A 16,098-nucleotide genomic window follows, 5' to 3' on the forward strand; every position below is an offset into this window, starting at 1 on the left:
TGGCCATAGCTGCAGAGGATGTCTGCACTTCATAAATGTTTCTTTCCCTCACCAAAGGAAAAAGAGTCCACAGGATGTGCTTGCAATATATAACTTCTTGTAGGAGCCATGACAGTAATCTCAGGCATGGGCTGTGTCCTGAAATTCTGGACAGTTTTATTACGTGGCAGCTTGAGCACATCAAAGACAACCAGCAGGATCTCTCCTCTTTCAGCACCGTCCTACCCCGTCATCCCTCACTACATAAAGCCCTCACATGCCGAAAGTCCTTTCAGCTCACTCTCCCCCACCTGCACTAGCAAGACACCAAGTAGCTGGAAGCAATTTTTTGTGTGCCACATATCACTAAGTCAGCAATTTTCTGGACAGTTGAGTACTGCCCTGGTTACACCCTGCCCAGGCTCTATGCCAGAGCCATTCCTTCCCACCAGGATTTCCCTATTGCTCATCTGGGAGGCCTTAACCATTCTCATGGTCACCATCACTCCCCTCTGCCAGTTTTACATAAGGGCAACCTGGATCTTACATTTGAATGTCCAAAGTCTTTACAGATTTCAGTCCAATCTCATTTTCCAGGCCCTAAATGGGAAAGCTTTTATAGGCTGAGGCAGCAGTGGAGGGGAACTGGGGCCTTCTCAGAAGCATCTGTGTCTGCAAGTGGATTGCAAGGAGAGCTTGGACTTCTTAGAAAAGACTCTCTTTTCCCCTGACATGGAAAGGACCATCTATCTCCTGCTTCATGCTGGGAAGAGGAAGGACCTTGTGAAGGACAAAGTTTCATGAATCCCTGTCTGAGATAGGGAACAGGGTTCAGATGCACTACAGGGGTTTTCTTGCCATTATGGCATGGCTTGTATGAGGAGGAAAAATGGGATTTCTATCACCTTGAGAGGCAAGACTCAGCCCTTTTCACCCAAGCAGACAACCCATAGGTGAGAGAATGCGGTCTGTTGGCATCGCCAGCACTTTAGTACCCAAGATGTGACGCTGAAAAGTGTCAGCCTTGAAACAAAGAGGGACATGGAGCTGTCTGACTGCTGTATTATCCACTTTCTGAAATAGTTGTGGGCATGTTGTCTTGATGTTCCTACTTACATCTTGTATCAGGCTGGGGGAAGTGGAGAGAGGCCCTCAGACAAAGGGACTGCTCTCTTGCTTGACAAGCTCTTAGTGCCTGAGAGATGATTTATAGCATGCATCCCAGTCCTGGGGTGCTACCCATGCCTGCAGGACATCATACCTCCTTCCCTCCCATGTCTGGAACCAGGCATTGTTTGAAGCTTGTGTAGAAGGAGGGAAAAGCACGATGAGTAGGACAGAGGGGGAAGGCAGGCAGTTTACAGCATGGAAGCAGACTGGGTGGAACAGAACTTGGTATTCTTTGTCCTACAGATTTCAACCAGTTCCTGTCCTGATGCCCAATTTTGAAAGAGAGGCTGTGATGAGATATATGAGCAGTAAAGGTTTTGCTGGTGGAGCTAAAGATCAGTCTAGAGTTGCCCCAAACCCTATAGCTCCCACATGCAATGCCAACTTTTTGGATGGTGTCTTCATGTTCGTACTTCAACCAAACCTGTTTTCTGTCAGTGATTATAATGGGCCACTATGATAACTAATTTATGCCCTTTTTAATGCTTTCTTATCCTTTCCACAAGATAACAGATTCAAGTAAACAACTTTCATAATCTTTCACACAGAGGTTCTATTTTGATTATTACAGTGGAGAAATGAATAATGGCTAGACCAGAGGAAAAGCCAAGCTTAAGAAATAGTCTGCTTAGTGGGCCTTTTTCAGTGTCAGTTTCTTTTGCCTTTGACAAATGCCCCTCCCTAGCAGTAGCTGGACAATTTGTGGATTTTTAACATGCTACTTTTGGGAGAGGCAAAAATCTCAGCCACACCAAACAAGCACCTCTGACCTTGCCCCTTCTGCTTTCTGCTACAGTTGTCACATCAAGAGAATTTTCATTTTAACTGTAGTGTGACAGCAACCATGATGCTACTCACACTGCTGCCTCTGGCCAGGCAGGTCTTTGAGTCTGGGCTCCAAGCAGCCCTGCAGCCTTTGGGCAGCTATATTCAGCCTCCTCATCCCTGAGGGAAGACAGGCCACGAGTGCCAGAGAGCATGTGTTACCCAAGCCAAGTACATAACAGTGAGCCAGCATAGGTAGGTGGTTGTAACATCATCGTGGATGGTAAAAAGGAGGTTAAGATGTGTATTCATCACATAGGATAGATAAGGTCAGGTGGGTTTATTTGTAAGCAAATAAGCTCCGCTTACAAATGCTGTAGTTCAACGTTGCATCTATTCATCTGTTATACCAAGCGAACAATAACTTATTTTTAAAAACAAAACCAAAGCAAAAAGCAGATGTTGATAGCCTGGCTTCAAGGATGAGGAGATGTTGGGGGTTTTCAGGCTTTAATTTCTAAGTGGAGTGCCATGATTTCCAAAGTTTTAAAACTTGTTCCTCCTTTTCCACAGAAATAACTTGGTTTGCATTGCACTCAGTAAGAATAGCATTCAGAGGTCATCTTCCCTTAGGAGCAGCTTTGCTCTTCCCTTCTGTGAGCTGTAGTGGTTTGATCATTGGTCTGAAGGACCATCATTCTCAGCCTGTGTACTGGGCTTGCATGGCCAAGCTGTCATAGTGGGAAGTGCCTGAGAAGAGGCTGTGACCTTGTGGGAGGATAGAGGAGCCCCTGCTGGAGCAGCCTGTCCTTGAAGGACCATGGAAGAGTGACCCACACTGCAGCAGTTTGGGGAGGACTGTTGCCCGTGGGATGGACCCATGCTGGAAGAGTTCATGGAGAACTGTGTCCCATGTCAGGACCCCATGCTGGAGCAGGGGAAGGACTCCTCTCCCTGAGCTGCAGGAGAAACAGCCAGTGATGAGTTCACCATAACACCCATTCCCTGTCTCCCTGCACCACTGGGGGAGGAGCTAGAGCTAGGAAGGAGGGAGGGGTGTGGATAAGGTGTTTTTAAGGTCTTATTTTACTTCTCGTTATCCTGCTCTGGTTTTGTTAGTGAGAGTGAGAGAGAGGCTTTGGTGAGTGCTTGGCATCCAGCCAGGGTCAACCCACTGCAGTCTAAGAGAAGACAGCAATAATAAAGTAACCTGAAACAATGGCTCTCCTCACTGGACTTCACATGTCCCAAAGTAATCTGCATAGCTCATTAGATTGGGTGCAGGGCCACTCCCTAGTTACAGCAATGTTTCCTGTCTTCTGGAAGAGCAGCATTGCCCGGATCCATGCTATTTGCACATCTGCTGTGCTCCAGCTAATCAAGCTCCTAAGAGCACACCAAAGTACTTTCCAGTGTTCCTTAGCCACAACTGGAAACTCCAGATCCTTTTTTGTGTCACAGTAACTCTTAAAGTAACTCTTAAAGTCACTGTAATTTAAAGTTCCTACAACTTTTCTGGGAAAAGCCAAGTAGTATTGCATTTCTGTCCCCAGTCTATATAGGCAGTAGATTTTTATTGTACAGAGCATTAGAGTGGCCATATCCTGCGGCATCCTGAGATTACTGAAGGTTTCACTAATAAAGCTGGATAGTGGCAGGTTATTTGATCTTTGGTCTTCTCAGGGAATAAAAAGCTAATGGAAAAGCTATCTTCTGGGAATTAGATGTTTTTTTCTTGGCCAAATCATACTTCTTGAAATATCATGAGCACAGGCTGATTTTTCATAGAATTCTACAATGATGGAATAGTCTGGGTTGGAAGGGACCTCGGAAATGTCATCTAGTCCAATCCTATAATAAGCAGGGATATCTTAGGTTACTCAGAGCCCTGTCCAGCCTGAACCTGAATGTCCCAGGAATGGGGCATCCATGACCATTCTGGGCAACCTGCTCCAGTGTTTTACCACGCTCATTGTAAAAAACCCTTTTTTCTTATACATAATCTAAATTTAGTCTCCTTCAGTTTAAAACCACTACTGCTTGTCCTGTTCCAACAGGCCCTGCTAACAGGCCCTCATCAAGTACTGAAAGGCCACAACAAGGTCTCCCTAGGGCCTTCTCTTCTCCAGGCTGAACAACCCCAATTTTCTCAGCCATTTCTAATTTCAGGGCCCTTCTCTGGACTAGCTCAGACATGTCCAAGTCCTTCCTGTGCTGGGAGCCCAGACCTGGATGCAGCACTGCAGTGGGGACTCACCAGAGCAGAGCAGAGGGACAGAATCCCCTCCCTGGCCCTGCTAGCCAATCTGCTTTGGATGCAGCCCAGCACATATTTGGCTGCAGGTGCCCATTGCCAGCTCATGGCCAGCCCCTCATCCATCAGCACCCCCAAGTCCTTCCTGGCAGGGCTGCTCTCACTCTGTTCATCCACCAGCCCAGATTGATACCAGGTGTTGCTTCAACCCAGGCAGAATAGCTGTACCCCACAAAAGAATATTGCTGAGTATTTTATTTCACAGATTTAAGGATTTTAGGATAAACTTTTAAGGGGTCTGGAAGCACACTGCAAGCAGAATGTCATTTATTATTTATTAAGAGTTGAAACTCTTGGGTATTCATTAGGAGAGAGGAGTTGTACAGACTGCTCAGATATTCTCTCTGTGGTGTTAGAAGTGCAGATGACAGACTCCTGCTATCGAAAGAGAAACACTAAAACTTGCAGGCTACGATAAGTCTATAGAATAGGTTTGTAAACATAAATAGGCCGTTTAAGAAGTAAAATGTATACTTGAAGCACTGCTATTTTTGTAAGTCTGACTAGTAATCCAATCGATTTAGAAATAAAAGTTTTTGAAACTCTGTTTTTAAATTAGCAGTTCATGTCAAAACTAACAGAATTTCTTTGGCAAATCCTAGGTGCTTCAGCCCTTGCTGGATGCATGAATTCCGGTGAGGAACATGAGGATTACTTGCTTTAGTTTCATAACTGAGGTTTACTGTGAGGGAAGGGAAAGGGGAAAGGGGAAAGGAGAAAAGAAAAGAAGGGCATTTTCCTGGATTAAACTGTGATGAAAAAACCTGGCTTGACTCACCTTCCAGGGACAAAAAATGTCTCTTCCATATTCTTTTTTCTAACTTTTTGTTAAACAAAGGAAAGTTAAGAGCTGTTTATGTTTTCCTTCCCCTTCTGTCTCCTCAGGGCTTTTCTTCCAGCACACAGTTCGTTATCAGGTTTCAGAGTGTGCTTTGCAGCACTGAGTAAAGCACTGGATAAAAATACCAAACATTTGATATCTTAGAAAAACAAATCAGTTGGGAAGGAGCTTTTCTGCTGCTGTTGCTTCCATCCATGTTGTACTTAAGGATGTACTGCCAAAATAAAAGCGAATAATACAGTTTGTTAGTGGTTATGTATATATACGAACAGATGAGTTACCCATAACAGTTATTTTCGTAGCCTTTAATTTGTAAGGGAAGCAAAGCACAGCAGAAGTTCTCACCCCAAAACACGAGGTAATTCAGCTGATTCAAAGACAAGGATATGAAAAAAGGTGCAGATTTTTGTTCAAAACACAAATTTATAAAACTAATGTTGAGAACACAACGTGAACAAAATGCGTGTGTTTTTTTCTTGTAGTGTCTTGAAAACAATAAGGCCAGAAAGTTTGGGTTGGTGCTGCCTTGGGTTGTGATGTCTAACAGACCAGTAGTGTTTTTTTGTAGTCTAATGAAAAAGTAAAATATCTCTGGAAATTATCTTGCAGTATAGTGAGGAACACCCAAATGTTTGTTCAGTGTGTTCTGGTTTGTCATGAGCCTCTGAGACCTAACATCAGTTTGGAATCAATAATATAGGAGAACCTTAACTCTACTCAGAAGCTGATGTCTGCAGAGGCTTGTTATTAGTCTGTTTTCATAATTTTGAATACCTAACCATGGTCCACTTCAGAAGCCATTCAAAGTGTTTGCTCCTAGTTATCAACATCTAACACCAAAAATATTGGTGGGTGGATGCAGCTGGTAAATGAAACACATGAAACCAGTGCTGAAGTGTTGGTCTGCAGGTTAGGGAATACTGTAAATCAGTAATCTAACCTTTCTTTTTGCAATTATCCCTGTGAGGGGAGGCCTTGAGAGTATGAGACAGTTTTCTGGAGAGGTTCCTCCATGCACAAGAGGCAACAAAAGAAACTGTGCCCTACTTCTCCTTTATCCTTTCTACCTTGCAGTAAAACCCATATATGAAACTAAACCAAGTACTCCTCGTATTTGAAAATGGGAAATGCTATAAGCTAAGCAGAACCATGCTGTGACCACAACATGGATAATTGAAAGTCTAAATATAAATACAAGGAAGAAGTGGGGAGACCATACCTGGGGTGGTTACAGTGACAGGATAGGAATATGATCCTTCCCAGATGCTGCAAATGGATATCAGTAGGAGGAAATTACCCTGACAAGATAAGAGGAAAATGGGTTTTGTAATCCTAATATGAGATGAGACTCTAGATGTGGATGGTTGGAAAAAGCTGAATTTTGCAGATGTTTCTTTCTAAGCATCCTTTATAATTAAACACAGCCAGGACATGAGGATACAGACTAAAGACCAAATCCAAGGTTACAGCCAAGTGACTAGCCTAAATGCTAGTGTAAGGACCTTACTCCTTGTCATGGCTTAACCCCAGCCAGTAACTTGAATACCACACAGACACTTGCTCACTCCCACTGCCCACTCCCAGGCCCCGCAAAGGTAGGAGGAGGAGAAGAATCAGAAAAAAAGGTAAAACCTTTCCTTCTTATCTTGACAGGGTAATATCCTCCTGCTGATATCCAAGAGGTTGAGATAATAACAGTTTAATAACTGACATAAAGAAAAAGACAATAATAATTTTATTGGAAATGAAAAAGAGAGGCATATAAGCCAAGAAAAACAAATCATGCATAATACAGTTTCTCCCAGCTTCTTGTGTGCCTCCTCACTGGCACAGCATGAGAAACTGAAAAGTCCTTCACGTAGGATAAACTCTACTTATCAACAACTAAAACATCAGTGTGTTACCGACATTATTCTCATACGAAATCCAAAACACAGCATTGTACCAGCCACTAGGAAGAAAGTTAACTCTATCCCAACCAAAACCAGCCATTTCTACAAGTCAAAGCTTTGAGTGGATAAATTAATCTGTATTGAAGAAGGTGATTGAATTATTCCTCACAAATAAGTTTACAAAAAATACGAGGTTTTTGGGTTCTGGACGTGGGGCAAGCAAACTCTTCAAAAGGACACCCTGATAGAAGAAAGTGGAGGATTCCCAGGGAAGGATAGTGTCATGGAAGCCAGGAAGAGGATAAGCTAACAGAAAGTGCAACGTCAAAGTGGTGGTTTCTAGATTCAGCCATGGAAAACTAAGGTGTCCCTAGCAGGACCTGCTAAGTCAGGAGAATGGATTCTGCAGACATTTTTCAGCAGGACAGTGTGGCAGGGCAAGCACAAAGCTTGCAGTCAGTGTGCAGGCTTCCTCTGAAACACCTCTGCATGCCTGCAGTGCCAGTCTTACCCTGGTACTGTTAAAGACAGTACTGGGAGAGAAATGGAAACTAAAGCTGAGGATGACTGGCAGTTAATGTTTGGTGAAAAGCACTTCAGCAGAGGAAACAAAGGGTTACATAGAAAATAAAAAGTAGCAAAGGGCTGGCCTTACTCTCAGAGTCAAGCAAGATGAGTCACCGTCCCTGGAGATATTTAAGTCTGCGGATGTGAAGCTTAGGGACATGGTTCAGTGGTGGACTTGGCAGTGTCAGGTTAACGATTGGATGTGATCTTAAGGGTCTTTTCCAACCAAAATGTTTCTATGATTCTGTGAAGGTAATACAACTTTTTACTTTTTTCTTTTGGGAGTGAGAGAGCTGTGGTTCTTTAGTGGAGAGGTTTTACTTGGCATTTGACTTGTCTTGTGAGCATCTTTGCTCTGTTTTGGTTTGGAAACAGTCTAATATGGTAGAAACTTTACTAAGCAGCAGAGATGCAGAGAGTGCAGGTCAGCAGCAAGAAGCTTCTGGGCTGACACTGAAGGCAATGCTGCAGGACAACCCTGGTAGCCAGGAGTAACAGAGTTTGTCTTGAAGTCCCTGCAGCGTGAACTCACAGGATGCTTTCAGAAAGGCCCATGCTCAGTGTGAGGGTTTCAAAAACTCATTTTAATTTCTAGAATTTGGAATTTTCCCTTTTTTGCAATGCATTTGTTTTCCTTAAGTGAACACATATTACACTTCATGGCTCCTGCTGTTACAGAGAGAAAGCACCAAATCCTGCCCATTGTAGGCCAAGAAGCTAACCATAGGAGCAGTGTTCTGCTCACCAGTGGATCCTAAAACCCTCTACTGAGAATGCAAATAATCCAGGTTACCTTGCAGTAGATGAGGAGCTGAAACAGGACATCAGAGTGGTTGTGTTTCACTTGTCTTAACCAGTTACACTTGGTTAATTTTTCTGTAATTTACTGTGGATTTGTGTGCCCTTCACAGGCATGAATAACCGTGAAGTCTTGGAGCAAGTAGAACGAGGTTATCGGATGCCGTGTCCTCAGGACTGTCCCATCTCCTTGCATGAGCTTATGATTCACTGCTGGAAAAAAGACCCAGAGGAGCGTCCAACTTTTGAATATTTACAGGGTTTTCTTGAAGACTACTTCACTGCAACAGAACCCCAGTACCAGCCTGGTGACAACCTGTAAATCCCTGTTTTCCAGACACTGTCATGAATTACCAGGTGTTTCTCAGCCCCGTCCCACCTGCTCTCCCCACCTTCCAGCTCTGTGATTGGCTTCTCCAGAGTGCAACATCTTCCAGCACTGCAGTGCACAGGAGGGGCTGAAGCTGGGAACTTCCACAGCCCTTGCCTATGACCACTTGTCCTAATAATCTGAATGTCCTGGATGAAAAGGAGAAAAACACTTGTTTTTTCTTAATCAGAGACTCCAAAACTGCATTGTATTGATGTTATGTAAACTGCAAAACCTCTGTTCATTGTAAATAGTAACTCAGTGCCAATAACTGATCCTAGTGCTTTCCTTTTTTTAAAATGCAAAACTTATGTGATTTTAACTAGTCTTCTCCTGATTCAACTAAAAGTATTATTTTCCAGAAGTGGCCTCTTTGTCTAAAACATTTTTTTTTCATGTTTTAACAAATAAAAAAATCAGGACAGGTGTTTGGGTTTTTGCTTTTTTATATATAAAATATATATAATATATATACATACCTGTACATACAGTATATGGGTGCTATTGCAGAGGAGGCTCATTTGAAATTGAATGAATCCTGCTGCAGCTGTACCCAGAAAGCGATAATTTTACTGCAGACATGAAAACACTGGTGGGATTCTGAAAGCCAGTGATCTAATTTTTGGCTTTTGCCAAGCATGATTTTTTTAAATTGGATTGCACTTTTTGTTTATGATTATGTACCTGTAGATGGTTGTAACTTTGCTCTTTCAGGAATCACGTGCTGTATTTACAGTAATGTTTCCAATGTTTGAGAAGTGTGTGATGATTTGTTCTTGAAATTTAAACCAACATATTTAAAGCAAGAAAACTACACCATCACTGTTTGAACTGGAAAATTGAAACTTCAAGGACTTCTTGAATCAAAACACGTATACTGAAATGTTTCAAAAAGATTTATTAAGCAGTGTAACTACATTCAGATGGTCTTAAAATAATAGCATTTTAGCCATGTCCCCCTGCTAAACTGTTGGTCATGAACTAGGATTTTTCTGTTTTATGTGTAACATTTTTCCATTGTAAAATAAGTGTGTTAAGTGTCCTGTACTGCTAATGAAATTACTTTCTCTGTGTCTGCAAGTTCTCCAGTGGAATTACTATGCACTTCTTTACATTTCATGGGGGATGCACAGAACAAAGTATTACCTTTTCAGTTGTCTGTACCAGCCTTGAATTACTTACGTTTAACCAAAAAACACAAAAAAATTTCCTTTCTATTTCTATTGAGTTTTTAATACTGAGTTGCAAATTTTAAAGACTTAATTACATTTTGTTATGGTTTATTTGCAAGTTTACATTTTAAAACTGTTTAACTTTCTTAATTTAGTAATTAAAAAAAAGAGCATTTTACATTTGGATAGTTGTTTTTTTGTTTAAACTGTGGAGCTAATGGTGGACATGAAATTAAAATCTTTTCAAGAAGGGGTGTCATGCCATTTGGGGCATCATATTTCATAGGAGTATGCAGACCAGTTACTTATGGGACATCATTTTCCAAATTATGAAGTCAATATGCTTTTAAATAGATGGAGTTCAGCTGTAAGGAAGATGGCTGAATGCATAGTTAGTCTCTCATTTCTCTCTTCTACAGCAGTTTGTTCTCTATTAGTTCTGTTGCATTTAACATGAATACTTTTACATTTACAAGTGTTGCAGGAGAAGCTTTTCTATGTCTTGTATTGCTGTAACTGCTTTAAAAGATTGCGGCCAAGTAAGACTTCCTGACAGTTGAGACTTTTTTTTTAAATTATTTAGTACTTAGATTGTGAATTCATATTCTGAAGATTCTCACATTTTCTAAAGAGAACCTTTCTTCGTTTGTGAAAACTAACCCAATAATCAAGTGAGATTCAGAGAACAAATTGTCATAATTGTTTTAATATTTTCTATACAAAACTTTGACTGAAAATCCTCTTGCAAAGGAGGCTGCTACACTTAGCCTTTCTCAAAGTGTGAATTTATATGGCAATGTTGCTTGTTACCAGATTTCCATGATAAATTGGTTAACATTTTACATGTAGAGTCTATAAGTAATGTTATGTACATTATATATTCAATGTTGCTGTACCTGTAGCTGTGGAGTACTGAAGAGGCCATGATCCTTGTTGGACTTCTAGCTTCCTCTTAGTACTTACAAAGCAAGTCGTGGCCCTCTTTTTTTTCCTACAGCTACCCCCCTGCCTTAAAATATCATCCATGGAACTGAGGACTCCATAGTAACTCAGCGGGCTGGCAAAGCCAAAATGTCACCTCCTCAGCCCAGAGCCCGGTGGCGAAGCGTGGCCATTCTGCCAAGTTCCTTAGCAGCCTTTGCAGCCACAAACTTAAGTGCAGTTTCCATCTGTAATGCGGGACGAGCCTAAAATGTTAGTTTGCCTATGTTTCTCATTGGAAGCAAGACTCAGATGGGGCATTGTTGGGGTTTTATGGCCTTTATTTCTGATTCTTGGGTTTGTTGTTTCTTGTATTGCATTCGGTCTCCGAGTACCATGTTGGTCTCTGCCGGATCTCTGCCTGCAGCTGGCTTGTGTGCAGACTGGTGCCACTGTTGAGTGGCAAATCCAGACCATTTCTCATCGGTAGCTCTTCTGCTTCTTTTTCTTAATGTTGGGAGTTTTGTTGTTTGGGTTTTTTAATCTCTCAAATAAAAACATTAGCAAAAAATTTAAACAAGGTTGTTAGGTTTTTTTGCTATAAATGAATAAAAGCCTTTTCTTAAGCACTGTGTATACACCACAAGTAGTTGTGTGGTGACTGTAAAAGTAGAATTTATGAGATTAAGAATCTTCTGTTCCTTCCAATAATTTTTTAATGTAAGACTAAATAAATTCCACCCAGATAAAAGCAATTGGCCAAATGCTCCCCCCACCAGCCCACCTGATTCCCAACCAATCCATGGTGTGGTGGCTGAGTTCCAGAAGTGGTCTTCTAGAAGACCTATGTGCAGCAGAAAGGACTTCATGGGGTGACACAGGCATCTCTAAGCCAAGTTAAATTCAAGACCACTCTCAGGAAAAGTGACAGGTGGAAATGAGACCCTGCTGCAAAACAGATGGTTAGTATGGTTATTACGTTTCTGTGAGCAGGCAATTGTGTGAGACTTGGTGGTCTTTGAAAAAGACAAAAGTTTTTCAAAGGCACTAACATGATATTCTTTGGCTTTTCTAAACAGTGCTCTGTGTAGTTCTGGGTGACGCTCTGGTTTTGATTTAATTACCACTGTAGAAAAACAAAGTAAATACAAAACAGAAAAGTGATTAACTGCTAAAATTACAAGAATAATCACAAATGGAAAATCTGTCTCCAGTGTAAGTGTTTCTCCTGAAGCCTTTAGACTGGAAAGGACTACCTGCAGCCCAAGAAGCCAGATTGCTAAATATCTCCATCTTGCCACATAACGTCAAGGTGAGTAGAAAACTGCTCAAATCTATTTTAACATGCACCATCCTTTTCTCAAGTGCTGCAATGAAAAATGCAGCATGCTAATCAATGCTACCATATTGGACCCAAGGGGTTTAAGGGCCTCACACAAGGCTGAGCCCAAGCATGCAAGAGCTATTAGGAGATATACAGTAGCTCCTCTTCTGAAGTGTAGACAATATTCATTCATCAAAGAAGCCTTTTCCTGTCTAATGGGAAATTACCACCAGCAGTGCAGACAAAAGGATATTTATTTTCTCCAGTCATGTCAGTTTGAGGGTCTGTCTGTCTTTCAAGAATAATTGAAGTCTGTTTGTAGCTCAGAAATCTCATTGTGTTCTGCAGTCTTGGAAAGCAGTGATTATAATTTCCTGTGACTCACACACAGGGATATTTTATCACTGAGGGGACTCCTGTCAACTGGAGCAGCATTCCCTGCCATCTTAACTGAAGAAAAGGGCACTTTAGTTTCAGACTTTCCTGCACAGACCAAACCACAACTTGTGTCCTTTCCACAGAAAAGGCAAAGAGGCCCCTTGCTGGGATTGCCACATGAGTAGGGTGCTAGTGTCTTCCTGTCAGTGCTTCTAAATTTCTCAGGAGAACTTCTAACAGCTAAAACCAGGCTACTGAGATTCATTTTGAATGTTAGAGAGGAAATGCTGGCTTCCCTTAAGCCTGTGAGATATTTTGCGTTGACTTTTAATACAGAGCCTGTTCTTATGTGTGTGTGTACTACTACCTGCAATGCAAAAAGAAATTCACACATAAAAACACCTACACAAACATCAATCTATCTCCTTGTATTCCTCCCCTGTAGCTGAATGCTTAAAAAAATGTAAAACTGGGACATGAGTAGATTAGAGGACAAAATGTTGTTAACAACAAAAGAGCTGCTCTTTTTTTCTTCCTGTTGTTTTCGGTTTTTTTTTTTCTCCCCTGCTGGTTCCCACTGTATGATCTGTTACAATCCCTATTCCCAAACCAGGAGAGCACTGCTGCTACTGCCCAGAGATGCTGTCTGTGGGTCTCTGGCTACTGTAATAAGCAGTCTGCAGCTGATTTTAAAGCTGGGGAGAGGAAACATTTCTCCCAAGGGCATGGCTGCAGTTTGGAGGCTGCAGCAGCAGTGTGCAGGAGTGCTGAGAACTGCCCTCCCAGGAAAAGCAGGTCATTAGCTGGTAGGCACTGCATCGTGTGGTGGAGAGGCAGAGCCAAAGGTTGCAGCAGCAGCTGTGTTTGCAGCAGCAGCTGCACTCACAGCGCCTGTGCTTCCTTGTGCCCAGGGATTTGGGTGATGAGATTAGAGCAGGCTGAGGAGCATGAACTGCGGTTTCTGCTTCCAAATGTAAATATCTTCTCTGTTACAGCGTAGAGGAAAATAGCATACGCTCGACATGGGGGGAAAATCATGGGATTGGTGTGGCCTGTGACTACGAGGCAAGTGTTGGTTCTGCGTGACCGAGCCAGATGGAAGTTTGATTGTTTGGCTCATTGTTGGGAATAACTCAGCATTAAGCTCTGTGAATAGCTAAAAGGGCAAAGAGTAGAGAAATGAGATTATCCTTCTTCCCCTCCAGCCAGGCTAGAGCTTGCCAAGGGCTCTGGTTTGCTTTTTTGTGCATCAGCATTTGTTGCTGAGCTCCTGCACCCAGAGCCTTGTGAAGTTTGCTCAGCTGCCTATTGTCACAGCTTTCATACAACATTCCTGGGCCCTGCAATGGATGGATTCTACCCTGGAAAAAGAAAAAATAATGCAGGGCTGCTTTGTGACTGTTTGGGCTCAGCCTTAAGCCAGAGGCCTATCTGTGAGCTCTAGCATTCCCTGTGCTTTATTTACTGCAACAGTTCAGGCTCTGGGCTGCCTCTCAATCCCACAGGCTGCTGGATTTCCCCAGCTAGAAGATGCTACTCATATAGGAAGGGTTCCTGGTGTTGGGAAAGGTCCCAGCACACTCCTCCTGGCACCACACAGGAACTGGGCCACTACTGCTCCTGGGACAGGCTTCCAGGAGAGAGTGGCAATGCAGAAGGAGCCTGCAGCTTCCCTGGAGGTCCCTTGGACACCCAGAACTGCCGTGCTCCATTGGCAGCAGCTCAGGCACGACTGGGTGGAGCTGCTGACGGGTCTTGGGGTGACTTGGCCAGGGCTGCGTTGCTACAGCCCACAGTCCCAGTGACAATGGAGAAGCAGATGCTAAATCCTGCCCTCCTAAAAAAGCAAAGGCAACAAGCCACATGGGGAACAGCTTTGTGTCTTAAAGAGAGGAGTGGGTATGTTTGATCACACGAAAGCTCAAGTGTTCCCTCAAATTCCCATGCCTCCCAAACAAGTGCAGCCGCCAGCTGAGCTTTGTCTATGACCTCATATACATCCAGTGTATAAAACACATACCACATATTGAACATTTGCATATGTTACATGTCTTTTGTTCCACTTGGGTGGCCTTTTCCTCCCCTCCCCCCACCTCTTGCCCATTACTCATCCACACAGCTCCCCTCACGTTATTCTGGACGTGTCATTTCTGTAGGACTACACGTCCTTGTCCTGCAGAGAATGGGGCTCTGTTGATTGTCAAATGTTAAGTGGGTAATGATCAATGGGTGACTAATTGGATGCAAAAGGGAATAAAATAGGTATTTACTTAGCTTCTGCTCTTAATTAAGAGGATACATAATGCTGTGAGGGAAATCTTAACAAATGGCAGGAGGAGTTTTTGTCATTATGGAGGGTTTAATTACAAGCATTGCACAAGCTAACATCCAGGTACTGTTTTCTTTCCTTTCAGGTGTCTCTGCAGGGTGTGACTGAAAAATGTCAAAGCAAGAGCCTTAAAGTAAGTGGAAAATATTTTTGCAGGCATGTGCCTAGCAGTGTAAACAGCAAGACATGGAAGAAAGCCACAGTTTTCTTCACAGTGCAAAAGCAGCAAGGGACAAGCCACATACAAAGCCAGACTGAGACCATCCTGCAAGTTATGCTGAGGCAGAGGGGGTTAAAGGCTCACTCCAATGTCTCCAGGTTAATTCACAGCACCAATGTTAAAAGAGGAGCAACATGACAGTGCTTTATTTAAGCAGTTAATCATTTGGAAGCAAAAACATTCATGATTTATTTCTCCAAATACAGAGATATGGTAGGAAATATGAGAAGAGGCACTCGATACCAACACTTCCTTCCTAATGAAAAAAGAATTATTACAACTCCTGCAGGATTAGGAACCTTTTTAGAAAAAAAAGGTCCATGTTACTTGCCTTGCCAATGAAAACCATCCTGTACTTGACCCTGTCCTTTCTATGACAGGCCAAATATGACTTATCACATTCTGCTTGTAAATAATGTACAGATGGGATACTAACTTTAGAGAGTTCAGAATTTTATCTATCTTTCAGTGAGAGAAGTCATTAGAGTAGGAAGACTTCAAATATATAGATGAGGCCTGCAGAAGGCAATTATGATGGCTTCAGTTTTGGGGATGAGGGAGGTTTTTGAAATGCTGAAATAAACTTGGGTATCTGTTGTCCAAGTTTCCTAATCCAAAAATAAGGTAATTGACAGCAGTCCCTGCAGCTTTGTGGGAGGGTACTTAGGTTTGGGCTGGACCTTTGAAACCCACTCAGCAGACAGTGCTGTTAACAGAGTCAGCAGAGTGTGACTTTCAAGCTATTTTTCCTCTCTTTGTCAGGCTGTTAATAAAGTACATAAAGCTCAAGTGAGAGGAAACTGCTCCAAATATCTGCTGTTTTCTGGGGCTTGGTAAGTTAAAGAGAGGACAGAGACTGGTTCTTTGGCCACATCTGCAGACACCATTAGGTCTCAATGTTTCTGGTCCTGGAAGCACTCACACAAGGGACAGATCTCACAGCCAGCACCTTCCTCTCCCGGCCAACTTGCAGCTATCTGCAGGGGGGGCAGGTGGACACTGTTGTTTGCTGGATGTTACAGACCAGTAACAGTCCAGGGTCTGACCAGCAGAGAACA

General features: G+C 42.6%; 1 protein-coding gene across 4 annotated transcripts in view; it reads left to right on the forward strand.

Moving 5' to 3' along the window:
• FYN (FYN proto-oncogene, Src family tyrosine kinase) overlaps nt 1–10,046 on the forward strand; it is a 141,039-nt gene extending 130,993 nt beyond the window's left edge. For all 4 annotated transcript variants that reach the window (XM_033055388.2, XM_033055385.2, XM_033055387.2 and 1 more), the window contains one exon: nt 8,440–10,046. In XM_033055388.2, coding sequence (XP_032911279.1) covers nt 8,440–8,648 — 209 coding nt within the window. In that variant the 3' untranslated portion in view covers nt 8,649–10,046. The remainder of the gene's footprint in view (nt 1–8,439) is intronic.
• Nucleotides 10,047–16,098: the final 6,052 nt, after the last annotated feature.

The sequence above is a fragment of the Catharus ustulatus genome, chromosome 3, assembly GCF_009819885.2.
Source record: "Catharus ustulatus isolate bCatUst1 chromosome 3, bCatUst1.pri.v2, whole genome shotgun sequence".
Taxonomy (NCBI): domain Eukaryota; kingdom Metazoa; phylum Chordata; class Aves; order Passeriformes; family Turdidae; genus Catharus; species Catharus ustulatus.